The sequence below is a fragment of the Cnephaeus nilssonii genome, assembly GCF_951640355.1.
Source record: "Cnephaeus nilssonii genome assembly, chromosome: 3".
NCBI lineage: Eukaryota > Metazoa > Chordata > Mammalia > Chiroptera > Vespertilionidae > Cnephaeus > Cnephaeus nilssonii.
Window position 1 is genome coordinate 109343388 of NC_137074.1, and position 21027 is coordinate 109364414.

Here is a 21027-nt window from a genome sequence, read left to right on the forward strand (position 1 = left end):
CTAAAATGTTGAGAAGTAATACAGAAAAAAGAAATTTGCTTAGAGATGAATAAAAACTGGAAGCAGGGGAGGACGCCCAAGGACGGCTCGGAGATCCCTGGGCGCAGCCTTCCAGGTGACCTGAGGCCGGTCTGGTAAGGAAGGCAGAGCCCCAGGTGACCCCGCTGCCTCCAGGCACGCAGGATTTACAGCCGCTGTCTGTGGCTCTCCTGGCACTGGAGAGGAGATGTTCACCGGACAGTAAGAACCTTCAGTTTGCACGGCAATCCAAACGGGGCCTCCTTCTGCAGGGAGAAGAAACTGGACCCCTGAAGCTCACAGGGCGGAGCGGAGGGACTCATTTCCCGGCCAGCGGCTGGCCAGGCGCCCGCGCTCTCAGACGGATGAGCATTCACAGTCACTGGGACAGGGCAGGCTCCAAGGCGGAGCGGGGCCCAGGCTCAGCCTCGGGCGGACGGAAAGAAAGCAGAGCGTCTGGAGCCGGGGCGGCCGAGGCCGGGGGGCGGCTCCTCCCGCCGCAGGCCCACTCCCACGCGCAGCGCGCGTCCGGTTCCAGCGGGCCTGCGTGCGCCTCCACACGTAGCCGCGGACGGTCCCTCCCGAGGTCTGCGAGGAGCCCCGTCCCGACGCGGGGCCGGAAGCCGGCCGCCCGGGCGCGCCGGCCAATAGCCGGGGCGCGGCCCGCCCATCGCCGCCCCCGGGGAGGCTATAAGTTGCCCGCCGCGCCGGGGCGCCTCCGCGAAGGACCGACCCGGCTGCTGCCCGGCTGCCCGCGCTTGGCTCGCTCTTTCCGGCCGTAGTCGCCGTAGGGGTCGGCCGGGAGGGACCGGGACTCTCCGCGCTCTCGCGAGAAGTTCGCCGCCGCCGGGAGGTGGGGTGCCCGAGCACGCGCGGGCCTTCGAGGGGCCGAAGATGGGGGGTTGCCCCGTGAAGCCGCAGCTGCTGTTGCTGGCCCTCGCCCTGCAGCCCTGGAGCCCCTGCTCAGGTGCAGACGCGGAGAAGCCCTCCCGCATCCCCGCAGGTGAGCACCCGCCGGGCAGTCCCTTCGTCCTGCGTCTCTGGGGTCGGGCCTGGCCAGGTGAGCAGCTGGGTAGTCCGCCCCCCCAGCACCGCGGGGCTCAGTGGATTCCCTGCGCCCTCCAGCCCGCCGAGGTAGGTGGGATGGACTGCTCCTCCGCGCCGGACGGTCCCCTCCGGAACAGCTCTCCGCGATGCTGGTCCCGGGGCAGAGTGGGGGTGCCCTCTCTCGCTGCTCCTGGAATTCCCAGTAACCTGAGCGCAGGGATTTTTGTACTGCAAGTTGGGATTTCCTTTTGGTCTTGCAGGTCCCTAGGCACCAACACCTTTCCTGCAACTCTCCTTTCTCCTTTCCTGGAGGTGCATGATTCATCCGTGTTGGACGAGGCCGTACTCCCTCCCCGACCTAAACAGTGTACTTTCTGATTGATGGTGACACATTCCTTCCAAGCGCCCCGGGAAGCAGCCGGTAACACCTAACTTCTTGCCAAAAACAACGCTCACAACTGGTTGTTTTCAGTAGGCTGCCTAGCTACTCAATACCTTTAGGCAGCAGCTTTCCTCCTTGGGGATTTGGAGGGGCAGCTGTGGACACAGATTCTCCCCTTAGCCGCCCTTTCCCTAAACCTGGTGCGGGTTCTTGTTTTCAGAAGCTGGATTTGCAGTGAATTGGCAAGTTCATGTAAAACAACACTTTTTACATTGAGCTAGATTAAAGACAGTCTCACCACATGTTTGTCTGAACATAACTTTGCTGCCATTTGTCACACATGAGGTATTCTTGCAGTTTTCCACTTTTGTGCTTTAACTCTAGGCTCAATGATCTGAAATTAGATATTGCATGTAAATGTCCTGCTATACTTTTTTTTTTTTTTAATTAGGATCATTTTGGCTTTCTTTCTTTCTTTCTTTCTTTCTTTCTTTCTTTCTTTCTTTCTTTCTTTCTTCTTTCGGTAAGTACAGAAGCCACTTTTCTGCTCGAATTTTGCTTTCAGGCTTAAACTCAGAAGTAATAGTTTTGTCTTTTTTTAAAAATTTTATTTATTTATTTATTTTTTTAATATATTTTATTGATTTTTCACAGAGAGGAAGGGAGAGGGATAGAGAGCCAGAAACATCGATGAGAGAGAAACACCGACCAGCCGCCTCCTGCACAGCCCCCACCAGGGATGTGCCCGCAACCAAGGCACATGCCCTTGACCGGAATCGAACCTGAGACCCTTCAGTCCGCAGGCCGACGCTCTATCCACTGAGCCAAACCGGTCTCGGCAATAGTTTTGTCTTTATCTTTAAAATCCTCACCTGAGATATCTATATATCTATATAATTTTTTTTATATATATTTAGAAAGGAGGAAGAGAGGGAGAGAGAAACAGCCATGTGAGAGAAAAACATAGGTTGCCTTCCTTATATGCCCAACCAGGCATGGAACCCACAAACTAGGCGTGTACACCGACCAGGAATCAAACCTGCACCCTTTTGGTGCACAGGAGGAGGCTCCAAACAACTGAGTCACCTGGCCAGGCCCTATCTTCATCTTTAAATGTTTAAGAAGACTTAAATGGGTAAACATGTTTCTACATTCCTGCTTTGATAGCTTGAGAAACTTCACATTTAAATGGGTTTCTGTCAGTTAATACAATGCTTTTCTTTCTCTCAGATATATCTGATGGTTTCAAAATGCATTTCTGACCCCTGTTTGGTTCCTTTAAATTTGAACTGAATTTTTTCATAACAAACTTTTTCTTTTAGTGTAACAGCTAGAAAATAGGCAAGTAAATGTCTTTAGCATACTTGGAAATGGAAACATTTCAAAAAAAAATTCACCAGAAAAATGACTTTCTTTGTGAAACACCCAAGGAGTCTTACTGGGAAATAAAATAACCTCTAAGGACTTTGCTACTTTTATAGAGACCTCTTCAGCCTTTGTCTATTTTATCTCATTAAATCACCAACACCCTTTACTTTTTATAGAAGACATTTTTTTTGTTGCTGCCTTTAAGTTTACATCCAAATCACCTTCCTTTCCCACTCTGGTTTTTAAATTTCATGGGGCTGCACAGTAAAGTTTTAATGAACTATAACATCAGAGAAAGGGAATTTCAGATATGAATGTTTTCCTAAGAAAATGACCATATAAAACCCATTGCTGAAATCTGAGGACTGGTTGCTTTTGGTGGGTGGCCATGGGAAATTCAATTAACTCCTAAATACAGAAAAATATTAATTTATAATACATAGAGCCAGCAGTAGCCAGTTTGGTTATGAACTTTTTTAAGGTAGATGTGATAAGCTAATAGATATAGATGGCACACTGATTGATACTATGGCTAGAATTCTGGGCTATGCTTCATTTTCTCCCTAAAATACTTCAAGTGAAAATTACTTAATAGGAAACTTTTATTTGTCTATGGAAATATCAAGTAAACTCTAGAACTCTAAGTTATGTAGCTTCATAGGAGGTCTGTAAGAAGAGTGCTTATCATCTCTAACTTCCTGTATTTGTCACCATGTCCCAGCTAGCCGTGAAGAAATAGAGTTTCTTGGGCCTACTGACATTTTGAGCCAGATAATTATGTATTGTAGGTGTTGTCCTGTCCTTGTACTTGGTTTAACAGCTACCTTGGCCTCTACCCACTAGCTGCCAAGAGCACCCTCTTCCTGGTGTGAGAACAAAAAAGGCCTCAAAGTGAAAATTGGCCAAATGTCTCCTGAAGGGTTGAAAACCACTGGATTAGGAAAATATGTATGTGAGGCAATGTTGCATTATAGTGTTATTAGAATGATAATAGCAACTCTCTTTTTGAAAGTAAACATTTATAGTGATTTTCCACTGAAGTAAAGAATGTACTAGTTGAATCACATTAATCAGAATTTGAAATAAAGTTTTTCCTAGCTTTGATGCTGTGTATTGACCAAAGTTAAGAACACTGCTTTTTGTTACGGTTACTGAGCATTCTGCTGTGTGCTATTTTTATTCCTTTTTGGTTGTCACTTTGTTTTTACCATGGAAAGAATCTAAATAAGATTCTGGTTAAAAACAATCATTTTTCTCCTAGATTCATTTATGGAATTTGACCTTAAAATTATATACCCTGGACCTCCCTGGTCACAGGGCTGACTGGAAGCCATTTCTATTTGTTTTTCCATGGTGATTCCCTGAGACCCCACCCCATCCAGTTTGCAGCCCCACCTGACCGGTGTGCAGCGGCTTTTGCATGTGAATGGCCTGTCCCTCCTCAGGCTTCAGACTTTGCTAAAATCTCTCAAACAAGCTGCAGCTGGGTCAGGGAGCCCCAAACCTATTAATAAAAGACCCAAGACCTGGCAGTAGTACCAGCCTGCCTTGCTTCATAGCTAGGCCTTGCCTGGGCACTTCCAAACCCAATACAAAAAGGAGGAATCTGCGGATCTCTCTGTAGCTCCTGCTGGGTGGCTCCAGGCAGTGGCTGACTTTGCACTTCCCCAGAGACCCAAGAGCCAATGCAACTAGTGGTCAGTGTCAGACTATACAAGATTGTAGCTCTACATATGCAAGTGACACACTCAAGGGGCAGACTCAGTGAGCACCAAAGCCCCACTGAAGCAAGAGCTTCTCCATAGGGATGTCTCCTGCACAGCTGCTCTCCCACTGTAGTCTCTGGTCTCCACAGCCAATTGGCCTGGAGTTCAGTTCCTCCCAGTGACACCAACAGCAATCAAATCTCAACTACAACAAGACTGTGCACACAGCCCGCAGAGGGGTGCACCAGGAGTGTCCACCTCAGGTTATTGGGGAGGCTGAGCCACTGGGCCCTATAGGACACATACTACACAAGGTCACTCTATCAATTCAAGGAGACATAGCAGCTCTACCCAATACATAGAAACAAACACAGGGAAGCAGCCGAAATGTGGAAACAAAGAAACATGTCACAAATGAAAGAAATTGAAGAAAGCAAACTATGAGATATAGAGTTCAAAACCATTGTTATAAGGTTACTCAAGAATCTCCTTGAGACCTCCAAGGGACTTTAGTGAGCATACAAAGACTGAAATAAAGAATAATTTACAGGTATTCAACTGTAGAATAGAGGATTCTGAGAATCAAATCAATGATTTGAAATATGAGGAAGCAAAAAGCACCCAAACAAAAGAGCAAAACGGAAAAAACTTTAAGAAATGAAGAAAGTGTAAGTTTGACATGCTTGATGTAAGGATCTTCTGGGACAAATTCAAGCATACCAACATTTGCATCATGGGGGTGCCAGAAAAAGACCAATATATTGAAAACCCATTTGAAGAAATAATGACAGAAAACTTCCCCCACCTGGTGAAAGAAATAGACTTACAAGTCCAGGAAGCATAGAGAGTCCTGAACAAGAGGAACCCAAAGAGGCCCACATCAAGACATATCATAATTAAAATGCTAAGGGCTAAAGACAAAAGAGAGAATCTTAAATGCAGCAAGAGAAAAGCAGTTGGTTACCTACTAGGGAGCACCCATAGGACTGTCAGCAGATTTCTCAATAGAAACTAAGCAGGCCAAAAGGGAGTGGCAAGAAATATTCAAAGTGATGAATAGCAAGGACCTACATCCAAGATTACTCTACCCAGCAAAGCTATCATTTAGAATTGAAGGTCAGATAAAGAGCTTCACAGACAAGGTAAAGCTAAAGGAGTTCATCACCACCAAACCAGTATTACATGAAATGTTGAAGGTTATTCTTTAAGAAGAGGAAGAAGAAAAAGATAAAAAATCCTATATAATAAAGAGGTAATATGCAAATTGACCATCACTCCAACACACAAGATGGCAGCCCCCATGTGGTCAAAGATGGCTGGCAGGGGAAGGCAGTTGGGGGCAACCAGGCCAGCAGGGGAGGGCAGTTAGGGGTGACCAGGCTGGCAGGGGAGGGCAGTTAGGGGCAATCGGGCTGGCAGGGGAGCAGTTAGGCATTGATCAGGCTAGCAGGGGCATGGTTAGGGGGTGATCAGGTTGGCAGGCAGAAGCGGTTAGGGGCAGTCAGGCAGGCAGGCAGGTGAGCAGTTGGGAGCCAGCAGTCCTGGATTGCGAGAGGGATCCCAGATTGGAGAGGATGCAGGCTGGGCTGAGGGACACCATTCCCCTCCCCCCATGCATGAATTTCATGCACCAGGTCTCTAGTATAAACAATAAAAAGGCAATAAATACATATCTATCAACAATTGAATCTAAAAATCAAAATAAATAAGAATCTAATGAACAGAATAAACTGGTGAATAATAATTGAATCGGAGGCATGGAGATGGAACAATAATAATTGAATCAGAGGCATGGAGAGAGAAAAATATCGATGTGAGGAATCTCAGAAGGAAGGCACGGCGGGAAGAGATTAAACAAAGATGGTATATGCAAGTATACATTACCTGTGGACACAGACAATAGGGTGGCAAAAGCCTGGGGTGGGGTGGGAACCCCAGGTGGAGGGGAGAAATGGGGGGAAAAAAGGCCATCTGTTATACTCTCAACAATAAAGATTTAAAAATAAATTATATCCCCATGGAAGCTTTTGTGGCAATACCCTCCAAATGAGTGTCAAAAAAATTGGGTTCATACCTTGCTTTATCTTTCCTGCACTTTTTTTACCTTCTAGATGTGAGGAGAAGAGTGAATGCATTCCTGCCAGGGATTTGCAACCAGATCTCCAGACCTGGATCAGATTTTTTTTTTTAATTGTGATGCAAATTTTAATACAAGTAGAAATCTTCCCAAAGATCATGAATCAGTTTTCATTAGAGACTTAGAGTAATTAAAAAATAATTCAGGCAAATAAGCTGTGATTTAACATTAAAGTGTTTAACTGTCCTGTCGAGGCACCATTTTACATTCCAGCCACATTGCTTTCTTATTCAGTCTGAGAATTTCTGCCCTTTAAAAAATTAATCCTTGCTTGAGGATATATTTATTGATTTTAGAGAGAGAAGGAGGGGGGAGAGAGAGAAAAACATCAATGTGAGAAACATTAATCAGTTGCCTCCGGTTTGCACCCTGACCAGGTATCAAACCCACAACCTAGGTATGTGCCCTGACTGGGAATCGAACCCTCAACCTTTTGGTGTACAGGACGATGCTCCAACCGACTGAGTCACTCAGCCAGGGCAAATTTCTGCCTTTTTAAAGCAGGATTCAGACTTTTGGGGGATTGCTCATTCTGAAGGTCTTGAGTGTCCCTTTCTTCCTTGGCCTCAGGTAATCCTCACATATGAGCATTGTGGATCAGAATTTTTGTGTGTTTCCTAAGGCATCTTGACTTTCGTAATCTAAGTTTGGCAGAAATCAAGTTTTGGGCAAAAATGGAGGAAATGGTTTCAGATATTTCTGTCAAGACCAGTATTTTTCAACCATGTTCATTTATAAACTCTTTAAATTACTCAGGCACATTCAAGGAGGAAAGAAGAGGTTTGTCTCTAACTGCTGATGTAAACCAGCAATTAACGGGGTGGAGAGGGAAAGAACAAGTTCCCAGAGAAACCTCTGGAAGGAAGAGAGAGGCTATCCTCTGTTCACTTTCTGTGTCTTGGGCTCCAGCCACATACAACTCCTCATTCTTAAACATACTGTGGCATTTATTTCATAGTATAGAAATAGACATATGAAACAGCTCTAGACAATGTGAGGATAGGAAATAAAAATTAAAATGAGATACCCTTTTCTACCCATCACATTGGCTAAAGTATTTTAAAATGAACTCTGATTACATACTATGTGTTGTAAAGATGAAAACTCTCAGACAGTTGAAAGAACAACATCTTTGGAGAATAAATCAGTAATGTCTAGTGACATTGAGAATCCTCTTGTCCTACAGTCCTATAGTATAATCAGCCCTCTGTATCCATGGGTTCTATATCCGAGGGTTCCGCATCCTCAGAATCAACTGGCCGTGGACTGAAAACAGTCTTTTCAACCTGCAGGTGGGAATCCATGGACTGCATACATTGTGTGTGTGTGTGTGTGTGTGTGTGTGTGTGTGTGTGTGTTTAGAAGAGACTGTGATTTTATTTTCAAATTTTTGGAAATAGTTTGCATACATTGTTGTACACCATTTTATTTAAGGGATTTGAGTATTGATGAGTTGTGGTATCTGTACTGTACTGTCAAATTTCTGTCTGCCTGTTCTTTTTTTTTAAAGGGATGGAAATATATATATATATATATATATATATATATATATACACACACATATATATTTGAACTTAATGCAGTTAGTTTATACTAATCATACCTGCTTTGTATGATAGATGTTTATGTTTATTAACTTATAAATTTTTTGAAGTAAGGGCTGAGTCTTAATCATCTTTGTGCTCTTCACAGTACTTCCCTATTTTTGAACATAGAGAAGATTCTTAATTTATGTTTGTTACTTTTAGTCCACTCAGAGAATTATGAAAAGTGTCATGCAGTCAGTGAGATTGCTAGCTGCTTCTTTTCCTAGGATTTAATTAAATTCACTGAGTTTCCTTTCTCTACCCAGGATCATACACTACACTACCATGGTCTCGCAATTTACCAGTGAATCATCAGGCAAGGCCTTGTTTCTGAATTGTGGTGGGCAATTCTTCTCCAAATGTTATATTTTTTGCTCATTTCTGAATTACCTGCTCATTTCTGAATTACCATCCCTGCTCATTTCTGAATTACCTTCAGAAATGCATTCATTGGTTGGATACCATGATCCTCTTTTTATACATGGTGAAATGGAGATTTGGAATGGTTATATAACTTGCAGAAGATCACATAGCTGCAAAGCAACATGAGAGGGGCACGTGCCCTTTCTTCAGTCCGTGCTCCATGTCTTTCTTGACCTCTTTATTGTTTTGTTGGACTTTGGGACCTGTGGGCATTAGAGACCTAAAGAAGCAAAGGAACTCATTGCTAAAAGAAAAGGCACATACCTTATAGGTTTACATTATGGGGGGATAGGTAAAAAGTGAAGGCAAACTGTGACCTAGGTCAGGGTGATAAACTATGAACCAAGGGCCAAATCCCATGGGACAGATATGGCTACTTGTTTAAATATGGTTGGTGAGTTAACAATGGTTTTTATATTTTTCAATGGTTGAAAAATAGCAAAGGAAAACTAATGTATTGTTCCATGTGAAAATACATGAAATTCAATTTTCAGGGTCCATAAAGTTTTATTGGCTCACAGCCACAATCATCCATTTACATATCGTCTGTGGTTGCTTTGGTGCTAAGTGCAGAGTTGATTAGTTGTTTAGACTATATGACCTTCTGCCCTGTAGACAAAAGTTGTGCCAGCCTGTGCCTTAGAAGGCGACAGTCCCACTTAAGCTGTGGCTTATGCAGATCTTCTGCTCCCTTGGAAAGAGCCAGACTTTGGACATTCGCTGTGGGCTCTGGGCATTTGAGAGACCTGTTATTTATTGATTTATTTTTTAAAGATTAAGGTGCACAACCTGATAAATTGATTTACATATAGTGTGGAAATTATTACCACATTAGGTTCAGTTCACATCTATGTACTCATATAGATACAATAAAAGGAAGAGGAAAACATTTTCTTCGTTGATGAGAGCTCTTAGGATTAGTTCTCTAAACAACTTTTCTATATAGCGCACAGCAGTGTTAACTGTAGTTAGCCCTAATACTTATTTATCTTATGACTGGACATTTCTACCTTTTGGAGAGGCCTGTTTTTCATTTTAGACCTTTGAATTCAAACATAGAACTTCTCTGTTACACCATTTTAAACATGGCATTTGATGCTAACTAGACAAGTACTTTGGTGTAAATAGTGTGCTTATGATCAGAAATGAATGAAACACTCTGATGGCTCTTTGGAAAGGAGATGCATATTTCTTCAGAGCATGTGTGTGTGTTTTTTTTAGAAATTTGGTCTAGAAACTTGATTATAAATTTGTGGCTAGGTTCCTGGCAGGAAATGATTAACACATTTATCAATGGGTATTTTTATTCTTCAACCGTTGCCATAAATTAGGCTAAACTGAGACATTGGTTACTTTAAAAGTGGAAGATATTTTTCTGTTATACTAGCTTTTTTTGTGTACGCTATGTGCTTACCTCACTAAACTAAAGTGAAATGATCGAACTGGTAATCAGAGCTATTGAGATTTTAGTTACCCAAGAAATAGATATCCAGAGCAGTAGAATCGTAAACAGTGTTATGGTTTGTTGTCCTTATACTACTTACTAGCCAAGACCCATCTGTTGCCACCTGTGTTTTGTAATCATGCTACTGAAGGTGGTCTAGCATTACAGAACTGATTATTACCCTACTAGAGGCCTGGTGCACAAATTCGTGCACCAGTGGGGTCTCTCGGCCTGGCCTGCGGGATTGGGCTGAAACCAGCTCTCCAACATCCCACGAGGGGTTCTGGATTGTGAGAGGGCACAGGCCAGGCCAAGGGACCCCACCGGTGCACGATTGGGGCTGAAGAGGGATGCAGGAGGTTGGCCAGCCGGGGAGGAACCACGGGAGGGCTCCAGAGCGTGTCCAGCCCATCTCACCTAGTCCCTATTGGCTGGACCTCAGCAGCAAGCTAACATACCAGTTGGAGCGTCTGCCCCCTGGTGGTCAGTGCATGTCATAGCGACTGGTCAACCGGTTGACTATTTTCCCCCTGGTGGTCAGTGCACATCAAAGCGAGCGGTTGAACGGCCTTAGCATATCATTAGCTTATTATGCTTTGATTCGTTGAATGGCTGACTGGTCGACCAGACACTTAGCATATTAGACTTTTATTATATAGGATTAACAGTGTCACAAGAACACCCCTTCAAAAAATACCGTTTATAATTTAAAAATACAGTAACTTCAAATAACTTTAAAAAATATGTTTTTATTGATTTTAGAGAGAGAGGAAAGGAGAAATACAGAGATAGAAACATCTATGGGAGAGAAATACCTATGGGCTGCCTCCTGCACTTTCCACACTGGTGATCAAGCCTGCAACTCGAGCATGTGCCCTGATTGGGAATTGAACAGGTAACCTCTTGGTTCATAGGTTGACACTCAACCTCTGAACCATCCTGGTCACGTTCAAATATCTTTTAATGTTTCCCACTCAGGGTAACTTTAAAACAAAATTCAAACTGCAGAGGTATGTTCAAACAACTAACATGGGAAACTAAATGGTGAGGAAATGTTTGTAACAAACATGGTTGAGTTTCTAAAGTGGTCCAGAGTTGAAATTAAATTTCATTTGTGATATTAATTATCATGTTGACTTTACTATTGCTTTTATTATTTTGGATGCATAAGACATCCTAGTGTTTATTACATTAATTGCTCACCTGTGCATTTTCTTTATGGTTACATTCTCAAACATTTAAAAGGAATTGTATTTATTTTCTAGTTACTACTATTATGTAATTACTAGAGGCCCGGTGCATGAAATTTGTGCACAGGGGGGTGTCCCTCAGCCCAGCCTGCACCCTCTCCAATCTGGGACATCCCTCTCACAATCCAGGACTGCTGGCTCCCAACTGCTCGCCTGCCTGCCTTCCTGATTGCCCCTAACCGCTTCTGCCTGCCAGCCTGATCACCCCCTAACCACGCCCCTGCCAGCATGATTGATGCCTAACTTCTCCCCTGCCAGCCTGTTTGCCCTAACTGCCATCCCCTGTAGACCTGGTCACCCCTAACTGCCCTCCCCTGCAGGCCTGGCCCCCCTCAACTGCCCTCCCCTGCAGGCCTGGTCCCCTCCAACTGCCCTCCCCTGCAGGCCTGGCCCCCCTCAACTGCCCTCCCCTGCAGGCCTGGCCCCCCTCAACTGCCATCCCCTGCAGGCCTGGGTCCCCCCCAACTGCCCTCCTCTGCTGGCCTGGTCACCCCTAACTGCCCTCCCCTGCAGGCCTGGCCCCCCTCAACTGCCCTCCCCTGCAGGCCTGGTCCCCTCCAACTGCTCTCCCCTGCAGGCCTGGGTCCCCCCCAACTGCCCTCCTCTGCTGGCCTGGTCACCCCTAACTGCCCTCCCCTGCAGGCTTGATTGCCCCCAATTGCCTGGTCCCTCCCCTGCTGACCTGATCGCCCACAACTGCCCTCCCTTGCAGGCATGGTTCCTCCCAACTGCCCTCCCCTGCTGGCCATCTTGTGGTGGCCATCTTGTGTCCACATGGGGGCAGGATCTTTGACCACATGGGGGCAGCCATATTGTGTGTTGGAGTGGTGGTCAATCTGCATATTACTCTTTTATTAAATAGGATAGAGGCCTGGTGCATGGGTGGGGGCCGGCTGGTTTGCCCTGAAGGGTGTCTTGAATCAGGTTGGGGGTTCTCTTGGGGCATGGGGTGGCCTGGGCGAGGGGCCTGTGGTGGTTTGCAGGCCGTCCACACCCCCCTGGCGACCCAAGCGGAGGCCCTGGTATCTGGGATTTATTTATCTTCTATAATTGAAACTTTGTAGTCTTGAGCAGAGGCCAGGGCAGGCCAGGAAGCTTGGCTTCCTCCATCGCTGGGGAAACCCAAGCCTCTTGCTCGCTCCGTGGCCGCAGCCATTTTTGTTGGGATTTATTTATCTTCTATAATTGAAACTTCGTAGTCTTGAGTGGAGGCCAGGGCTGGCCAGAGTGGGTGGGAAGCTTGGTTGGGTTATTTTGCATTCTTGCTCCTGATTGGCTGGTGGGCGTGGCTTCTAGGCATAGCAGAGGTACGGTCAATTTTCATGTTTTTCTTTTATTAGTGTAGATTACTATTTTTTAATTCTCACCTAAGGATATCTTTAGAGAGAGGAAGGGAGGGAAAGGAATATTGATGTGAGAGAGAAACATCAATCAGTTGCCTTTCCTACGCACCCCAAACCAGGATCAAACCGACAACCTGGGTATGTGCCCTGACCGGGAATCAAACCTGCAACCTTTTAGTGCATGGAGCAACGCTCAACCAACTGAGCCACCCAGCTAGAGCAACTTACTACTAATCCTAATATATAAAAAGCCAAGGGCCGTCACGACCTATGACCAGACAGACAACGGAACAGCAGGCTGTGTGGGGCAACCAGGCCAGCAGGGGGGGCAATAAGGAGTGACCAGGCCTGCAGGGGGGCAGTTGGGGGTGACCAGGCCAGCAGGGGGGCAGTTGGGGGTGGCCAGGCCAGCAAGGGGGCAGTTGGGGGCAATCAGACTGGCAGGGGGGCAGTTTGGGGTGACCAGGCCGCCAGAGGGTGCAGTTGGGGGCGACCAGGCCAGCGGGGGGGCGGCAGTAAGTGGTGACCAGGCCGGCGGGGGGGCAGTTAGGGACAATCAGGCCAGCAGGCAGAAGTGGTTAGGGGTTATCAGGCTGGCGGGGGGGGGGGCAGTTAGGGGTGATAAGGCAAGCAGGCAGGTGAGCAGTTAGAAGCCAGTGGTCCTGGATTGTGAGAAGGATGTCCGACTGCTGGTTTAGGCCCAATCCCCTAAACTGGCAGTTGGACATCCCCTGAGGGATTCTGGAATGGAGAGGGTGCAGGCTGGGCTGAGGGAGGCTGGACTGAGGGGACCCTCCCCTCCCCCCGGCCCCCCGTGCACAAATTTCATGCACTGGGCCTCTAGTATGTTATAAAGTTCTTTCCAAAGACAAAGAGGGTTTTCCTCCGATTTAAAAGCTGTGTTTTGCTCCTCTGTGCTATGACACCCATTTGGTAAAGATTCTTGTGGCACAAAGAGACTTTCAAACACATGCAGTTTATTGCTCTCCCACCACTCCTAGTCAGCCCCAGACATTCAAGGACACTAAAGTGATTTAGAAAAGGAATTTTGCCACACAGCTTCCCCCTCTGCAGGCACAGCAGGAAGTGGAAGAAGTTTGTGGAATCCTGGTAGTCTTGGGTTTCTTTTTTTAAATATATTTTTAATGATTCCAGAGAGGAAGGGAGAGGGAGAGAGAGACAAAGACATCAGTGATAAGAGAATCACCTATTGGCTGCCTCTCTCATGACCCCCCTGGGGATTGAGCCTGCAACCTGGGCATATGCTTTGGCTAGGAATCAAACCGTGACCTCCTGGTTCGTAGGTTGATGTTCAACCACTGAGTCATGCTAGCTGGGCAGTCTTGGGTTTCTAATTCTGAGACATTGTTCAGGAAAAGTCCCAGAAGCTATACTTCTTAATTCCATTGACCACCGAGTCCCAACACAGAGCCCGTGTCCTATCAGCCCACTGACTAGTCTGTTTTGCTGTTTTGAAGCCAAACTTGCATGGGTCCTTAGGGTGTTAATTACTCAAAGGTGCAATACACTGGACTAAGAAGGGAGCCAGTTACTTTTAGGTATTTTAAATCTATTCTCTAGCTGTTTTTTGTGTTTGTTTTGTTTTTTTAGTTTTCACTAGAGGAGTGAGGCTATTTTATTTTCTCCATTTTTAGAGAGTGGAGGGAGGAGGGAAGAGGAGAGAGAGAGCAAAGAGAAAGATCCATGTGAGAGAGAAACATGGATTGGTTGCCCCCTCCACCATGCCCCGACTGGGGGCAAGGATAAATCAGCAACCTAGGTGTGTGCCCTTGACTGGGAATTGAACCTGTCACCCTCTGGTGCTCAGGCTGATGCTCTAACCAATGAGCAATGCTGGCCAGGGCTCTAATTGGATTTTTAAACATGTAATCATATTTTTTTCTGATTCTAGCAGTATACTAAACACCAGCACTATTTTAGCATCCCCCCCAAAAGGAGCAAATACAGAATTTAAATCATTTCTTAAAACATAGAAGCTGGCTAACAGTTTAGAGGCAGACTAAAATGCTCTCCCTAATGCCTTCCCTGGGGAAGTCTTAAAGAGCTAATAAGATGAGGGCAAACTGGCCCTTTGATGGGATTTTCCAGTCATGCCCACGCCAGCTGTGAGGCCCCTCGTCTTCAGAGGTCTTCTCTCTCCATCTCTAGCCTTGCTGGGTCATTTCTAGCCTCGAGTTGGCACCACAGCTGTGACCAGAGTGCCCTGCCAGTCCAGACTCTCTGAAATTCCTGTCAACCATGTCTGGAGAAGGACAATTCTCCTTTTCTTCTTCGTTTAGTTTAAACATGGTTGGAATTTTTTAAACAGTGACTTTACTAAGCAACAGAGGGCAAAACAAAAAACCTGGAACTGGAAAACCACCAAAGCAAAGAAATGAGCAGACTTACAAAGTAGGGACTCAGAATTCTGCTCTCCTCTGACTCTAGCTGAGACCTGCATACCTAGCATCCTAGTGGCTCAGGTTCTGTGACCTCGCTCAGCTTTTCTTTCTCCACTCTTCTATTCCACTCTTTACTTCTCATCGCTTTCTTTTACCACAGCTCTTTCTTCTCCAGGCTTGGAGTGCAGGAAGTCCATGGGTAGATAGTTATTAATAAGTCATGAAATAATAAAAATATATATATTTGGTCTCTGCCCCCAGTTCCTGCTAATATTTGGTGTTTGACTTTGGTTCCAGACACAAGGCTCTTGGGTGATAGGAGCATTTTTGTTCTAATGAAACAGCTCTTGGTAGGCTCTGGGATAGAGGCTGGTTACTAGAAAGACAAAGCCAAGATTAGAAGCCTAGAACTGTGAGTCCCACCCACCACCTTCTGAAGAGGGAAAGGGGTTAGAAAATAAGTAATCATTCATGCCTACATGATGAAGCCTCTATACAAATCTCGGAAGTACAGGATTTGTAGAGCTTCTGGGGTGGTGATGCATTTATAATCCAGGAGGGTTATAACTCTATGGGATCCTTTCTGACCTTACTCTATGTATCTCTTCATATAGATATTCACTTGTATCTTTTAAAATACTCTTTGTAGCCCTAGTTGGTTTGGCTCAGCCGATAGAGCATCGGCCTGCGGACCAAAGGGTCCCAGGTTCGATTCCATTCAAGGGCACGTACCTTGGTTGCAAGCTCCTCTCCAGCCTGGGCCCTGGTCAGGGCTTGTGCTGGAGGCAACCAATCGATGTGTTTCTCTCTCATTGATGTTTCTCTCTCTGTCTTTCCCTCTCTCTTCCAATCTCCCTAAAAATCAATGAAAAAAATATCCTTGGGTGAGGATTAACAACAAAAAAATAAAGTAAATAAATAAATAAACTAAAATACTCTAACCCAGTGATGGGCAACCTTTTGCGCTTGGTGTGTCAAACTTTGCCAAAAAACTGAGCATAACTCGGGTAGTGTGTCACTTTGAGGAAAAAACATTATTTCGCAAATGTTTCATCCTCAGGAGCAGCAAATGTTTCATCCTCGGCATGCGGCCACCTCGGAGGCCGCGTGTCATCAGAAATGGCTACGTGTGTCAGTGCTGACATGCGTGTCATGGGTTTGCCATCACTGCTCTAACCAATTATTGAACCTGAGAGGGTCTTGGTAACCTCTGATTTGTAACCAAGTCATACAGAAGTTGTGGATAACAGGGACTTACTACTTGCAATTGGCATCTGAAGTGGGAGCAGTTTTATAGGATTAGTAATTTTAATCTGTGGGGTATGCAGTCATTCTGGTTGAATTAAATTGAATTAAATTGAATTACAGGATACCCAGTTGGTGTGGGAGAATTGATCAGTGTGTGTGGGGAAAGCCGTATCTCTTGTCGCAAGTGTTGTGTGTAAGTAATGTAGGAGAAATGGTTTTTCCTAGACATGGGGAAGCTAGACATTTTTATACTTTCATAAAAATGATATGAAGGACATATCAGCATAACCGTAGCTGGTACCAGGGGTGGAAAAAGTCTGGCCCATAGGCCGAATAAGGCCCATGAAATCATTTTGTCTGCCAAGCATTAGGGGTGAATTAATTAAATGTTTGACCAAATATAGCAGGCTAATTTTTGAGTTGATAATTTCATATGGCCCACAAATGATGTTATAAATATCCAAATGGCCCTTGGCAGAAAAAAAGGTTCCCACCCCTGGTTAGATAGTCTGTTTTTTTTTTTTGTTGTTTTTTTTTATAGATGAAAGTTTCATATATTTTTGTCTGTAAGTCTTTTGGTATTGCTTTAATTCTTGGTTTTGAGTAATTTACATTTGCTAACATGAATTGACATACTTTCATAAATCTACATTTATTTAATTAACTAAACTTCAAAAATTCTCCCAGAATTCATTTTCTCTCTAGAAGTAAATATCTCTTCACTTCTTTTTTTTTTAAAAAATAATTCCCCCCTTTTTATTCCTTAAAATAGTTCACAGTATAAACATGTTTTCATGTTTTAAAAGCTTAAATCATAAGTTTACGGTAAGGATAAAGAAAAGTGTTCTTTAGAAGATAAACACTTATCCAATAATTTTTATGAAACATGAAAACTTTCCATTTTTCCTTAGTTGTCAGAAAGCTGAAAGCTGTCTCAGTGTTTAATTTCAGAGATGTTGCTTTCAAAATTCTTAATAGTTATTCATCTTGTAACCTTTATCATTTAACAATATATTGTGAATATTTTAAGGTAGTACTATACATGACTTTTAATGAGTGCTTAGTATTCTTCCAATGGATGTACCACAATTTACTTACACATTGTTCTAATATAATATAGCAATGGGCATCTTTGTTTAGAGATGCAGTTAATTCCGCAGGATAAATTTTCAAAGTGGGTTTGTTCCCGGAAAGGTGGTACCACCATATTCATTTTTTTCATAGAAAGTAGAGAAGTAAAATAAATATCAGTAGAATATTGCTACTTTGACAGGAACACTAAACTACAGTTGTATACATATAGTAGTTTCCTGGGAAAGGTCAGTTGGTTGACAGTTGAGCTGTCCTCGAAAAGTCATTTGGCAGTTCTGATTTCCCATCTGCTTTCTCATTAACTGGGCAACGGGCATATTTTTTTATTTTTAAATTATTTTTTCTTTTTTTCCCCCTTTATTGATCAAGGTATTCCATATGTGTCCTTACCCACCATAAGCCCTCCACCCCCCGCTCGTGCCCTCACCCCCTGGTGTCTGTGTCCATTGGTTAGTCTTATATGCATGCATACAAGTCCTCTGGTTGATCTCTCCCCACTTCCCCCAACTGCCCCTGCCTTCCCTCTGAGGTTTGATGGTTTGATCCATGCTTCTCTGTCTCTGGATCTGTTTTTGTTCATCAGTTTATGTGGTTCATTATATTCCACAGATGAGTGAGATCATGTGATATTTATCTTTCTCTGACTGGCTTATTTTGCTTAGCATAATGCTCTCCAGTTCCATCCATGCTGTTGCAAATGGAAATAATTCCTTCTTTTTTACCGCAGCGTAGTATTCCATTGTGTAGATGTACCACAGGTTTTTAATCCACTCATCTGCTGATGGGCACTTAGGCTGTTTCCAAATCTTAGCTTTGGTAAATTGTGCTGCTGTGAACATATGGGTGCATATATCCTTTCTGATTGGTGTTTCTAGTTTCTTGGTATATACTCCTAGAAGTGGGATCACTGGGTCAAATGGGAGTTCCATTTTTAGTTTTTTGGGGAAACTCCATACTGTTCTCCACAGTGGCTGAACCAGTCTGCATTCCCACCAGCAGTGCATGAGGGTTCCTTTTTCTCTGCATCCTCGCCAGCACTTGTCGTTTGTTGATTTGTTGATTATAGCCATTCTCCCAGGTGTGAGATGGTACCTCATTGTCATTTTGATTTTCATCTCTTGGATGATTGGTGACTTTGAGCATGTTTTCATATGTCTCTTGGCCTTCTGTATGTCCTCTTTTGAAAAGTATCTATTTAGGTCCATTGCCCATTTTTTAATTGGATTGTTTATCTTCCTTTTATTAAATTGTATGAGTTCCCTGTAAATATTGTATATTAAACCCTTATCGGAGATAACATGGGCAAATATGTTCTCCCATGCAGTGGTCTTTCTTGTTGTTTTGTTGATGGTTTCTTTTGCTGTGCAGAAGCTTTTTATTTTGATGTAGTCCCATTTGTTTATTTTCTCCTTAGTTTCCATTGCCCTAGGAGCTGTATTGGTGAAGATATTTCTTCTGCAGTGTCTGAGATTTTGATGCCTGTGGATTCCTCTAAAATTTTTATAGTTTCCAACCTTACCTTTAAGTCCTTTATCCATTTTGAGTTTATTTTTGTGTATGGTCTAAGTTGGTGGTCTAGTTTCATTTTTTTGCATGTATCTGTCCAGGTTTCCCAACGTAATTTATTGAAGAGACTGTCTTGACTCCATTGTATGCTCTTGCCTCTTTTGTCAAATATTAATTGAGCATAGTGGTTTGGATTGATTTCGTAGTTCTCTATTCTATTCCATTGGTTTATATGTATGTTCTTATGCCAGTACCAGGCAGTTTTGAGAACAGTGGCTTTGTAATACAGCTTGATATCTGGTATTGTGATCCCTCCAACTTTGTTCTTATTTCTCAGGATTGCTACAGCTATTCGGGGTCTTTTTTTTATTCCAGATGAGTTTTGGATAGTTCATTCTAGGTCTGTGAAATATGCTGTTGGTATTTTAATGGGGATTGCATTGAGTCTGTAGATTGCTTTGGGTAGTATGAACATTTTATGATGTTGATTCTACCAATCCATGAACACGGACATATTCTTCCATCTGTTTATGTTTTCCTCTATCTCTTTTTTCAATGTCCTGTAGTTTTCTGAGTACCGGTCTTTTACCTTCTTAGTTAAGTTTATTTCTAGGTATCGTATTTTTGTTGTTGTTGTAGTGGTAAATGGGATTGTTTTTGTAATCTATCTTTCTGTAAGTTCACTATTGGTGTATAAAAATGTCATAGATTTCTGGGCATCATTTCACAGGAATGATGAAAGTGGGCATCTCTGTCTTGTTCCTGTTCTTAGGTGAAATGGTTTTAGTTTTTTTTTTCCTTTTATTAAGGTTTTATATGTGTACATATCTTACCATTGTAGTTTTTGCCCATTGAGTATGATGTTGGCTGTAGGTTTGTCATATAAAGCCTTATTATGTTGAGGTATGATCCATCTATTCCTACTTTGCTGAAGGTTTTTATCAAGAAAGGGTGTTGGATTTTGTCAAATGCCTTTTCTGCATCAATTGATATGACTATTTGAATTTTATCTCTCAACTAGAGGGCTGGCGCACGAAATTCATGTGCAGGTACGGTCCCTAGGTCTGGCCTGAATTCAGGGCCATCTTTCCCAGCTTCCCGCAGCTGACCCTGCCCCCCACTGCCACCCACCCTGACTCCCCGTTCGCCATCAGGCAATCAGAGCCTGATGGCTGGGGGAAGGGACCAAGAGGTCGACCGTTCCCATCCACTCGTGGTCCCCCCTCTGCCATGGATTTCCCTCTGTGTGTGGGGCAACTGGTGGGGCGGAGGCCTTGCCCTGGTGCTACCTGCATCCCCCACCACCCACCTCCAGTTCTCCGTTCACCATGAGATGGTCATCACCTACCGGCCCGGGAAAGGGACCAACAGGTGGTCAGTGCACCTCATAGTGAATGGTTGAGTGGTCGTTCTGGTTGTTCCACCATTAGAGTCAATTTGCATATTACCCTTTTATTATATAGAATATAGGCCCAGTGCCCAGGTGGGGGCCGGCCGGCCTGCCCTAATGGGTGCCCCTGATCATGGTGGGGGTCCCTGCTGTGGGGCCAGACTGGCTGGGGTGAGAGGTCATGGGGTGTTTGCAGGCTGGCTATGCCCCGATTGGGGTGGGGATCCACACTGGGGAGTGGGCCTGGTCGGGGTGAGGGGCCAGGGGTGGTTTGATGGCTGGCCCCATCCCTGATTGGGGTTGGAGTCCCCACTGGGGGGCAGGGCCAGCCATGGTGAGGGGCCACGGGTGGTTTGCAGGCTGACCATGCCCCCAATGGGGTGGGGGTCCCCGCTGGGGGCGAGGCCGGCTGGGGCGAGGGGCCGTGGTTGTTCTGGTCTCTGGTTGTTCTGGTTGTTCTGCCGTTTTGGTTGCTGGGCTTTTATTATATAGGATATTGTAGTTTTTCCTTCAGGCGCTGAATTAGAACATACTTTAATATTGCTTATTTCCTAACTAACTTTTGATTTAGAGGTAAGAAAGTAAGGCCAAGAATAACTGGAATTAAATTTACATTTTAAAATATTCCAGATGTTTTAATATGATAGGAGAAAGCAGTCTGGTGTTTACATGAAGCTATTTTTTT

General features: G+C 44.4%; 1 protein-coding gene across 2 annotated transcripts in view; it reads left to right on the forward strand.

Moving 5' to 3' along the window:
• The first annotated feature begins 358 nt into the window (after positions 1 to 358).
• PLOD2 (procollagen-lysine,2-oxoglutarate 5-dioxygenase 2) overlaps positions 359 to 21027 on the forward strand; it is a 234771-nt gene continuing 214102 nt past the window's right edge. For both annotated transcript variants that reach the window (XM_079765499.1, XM_079765498.1), the window contains exon 1: positions 359 to 1021. In XM_079765499.1, the coding sequence (XP_079621625.1) occupies positions 913 to 1021 (109 nt within the window). In that variant the 5' untranslated portion in view covers positions 359 to 912. The remainder of the gene's footprint in view (positions 1022 to 21027) is intronic.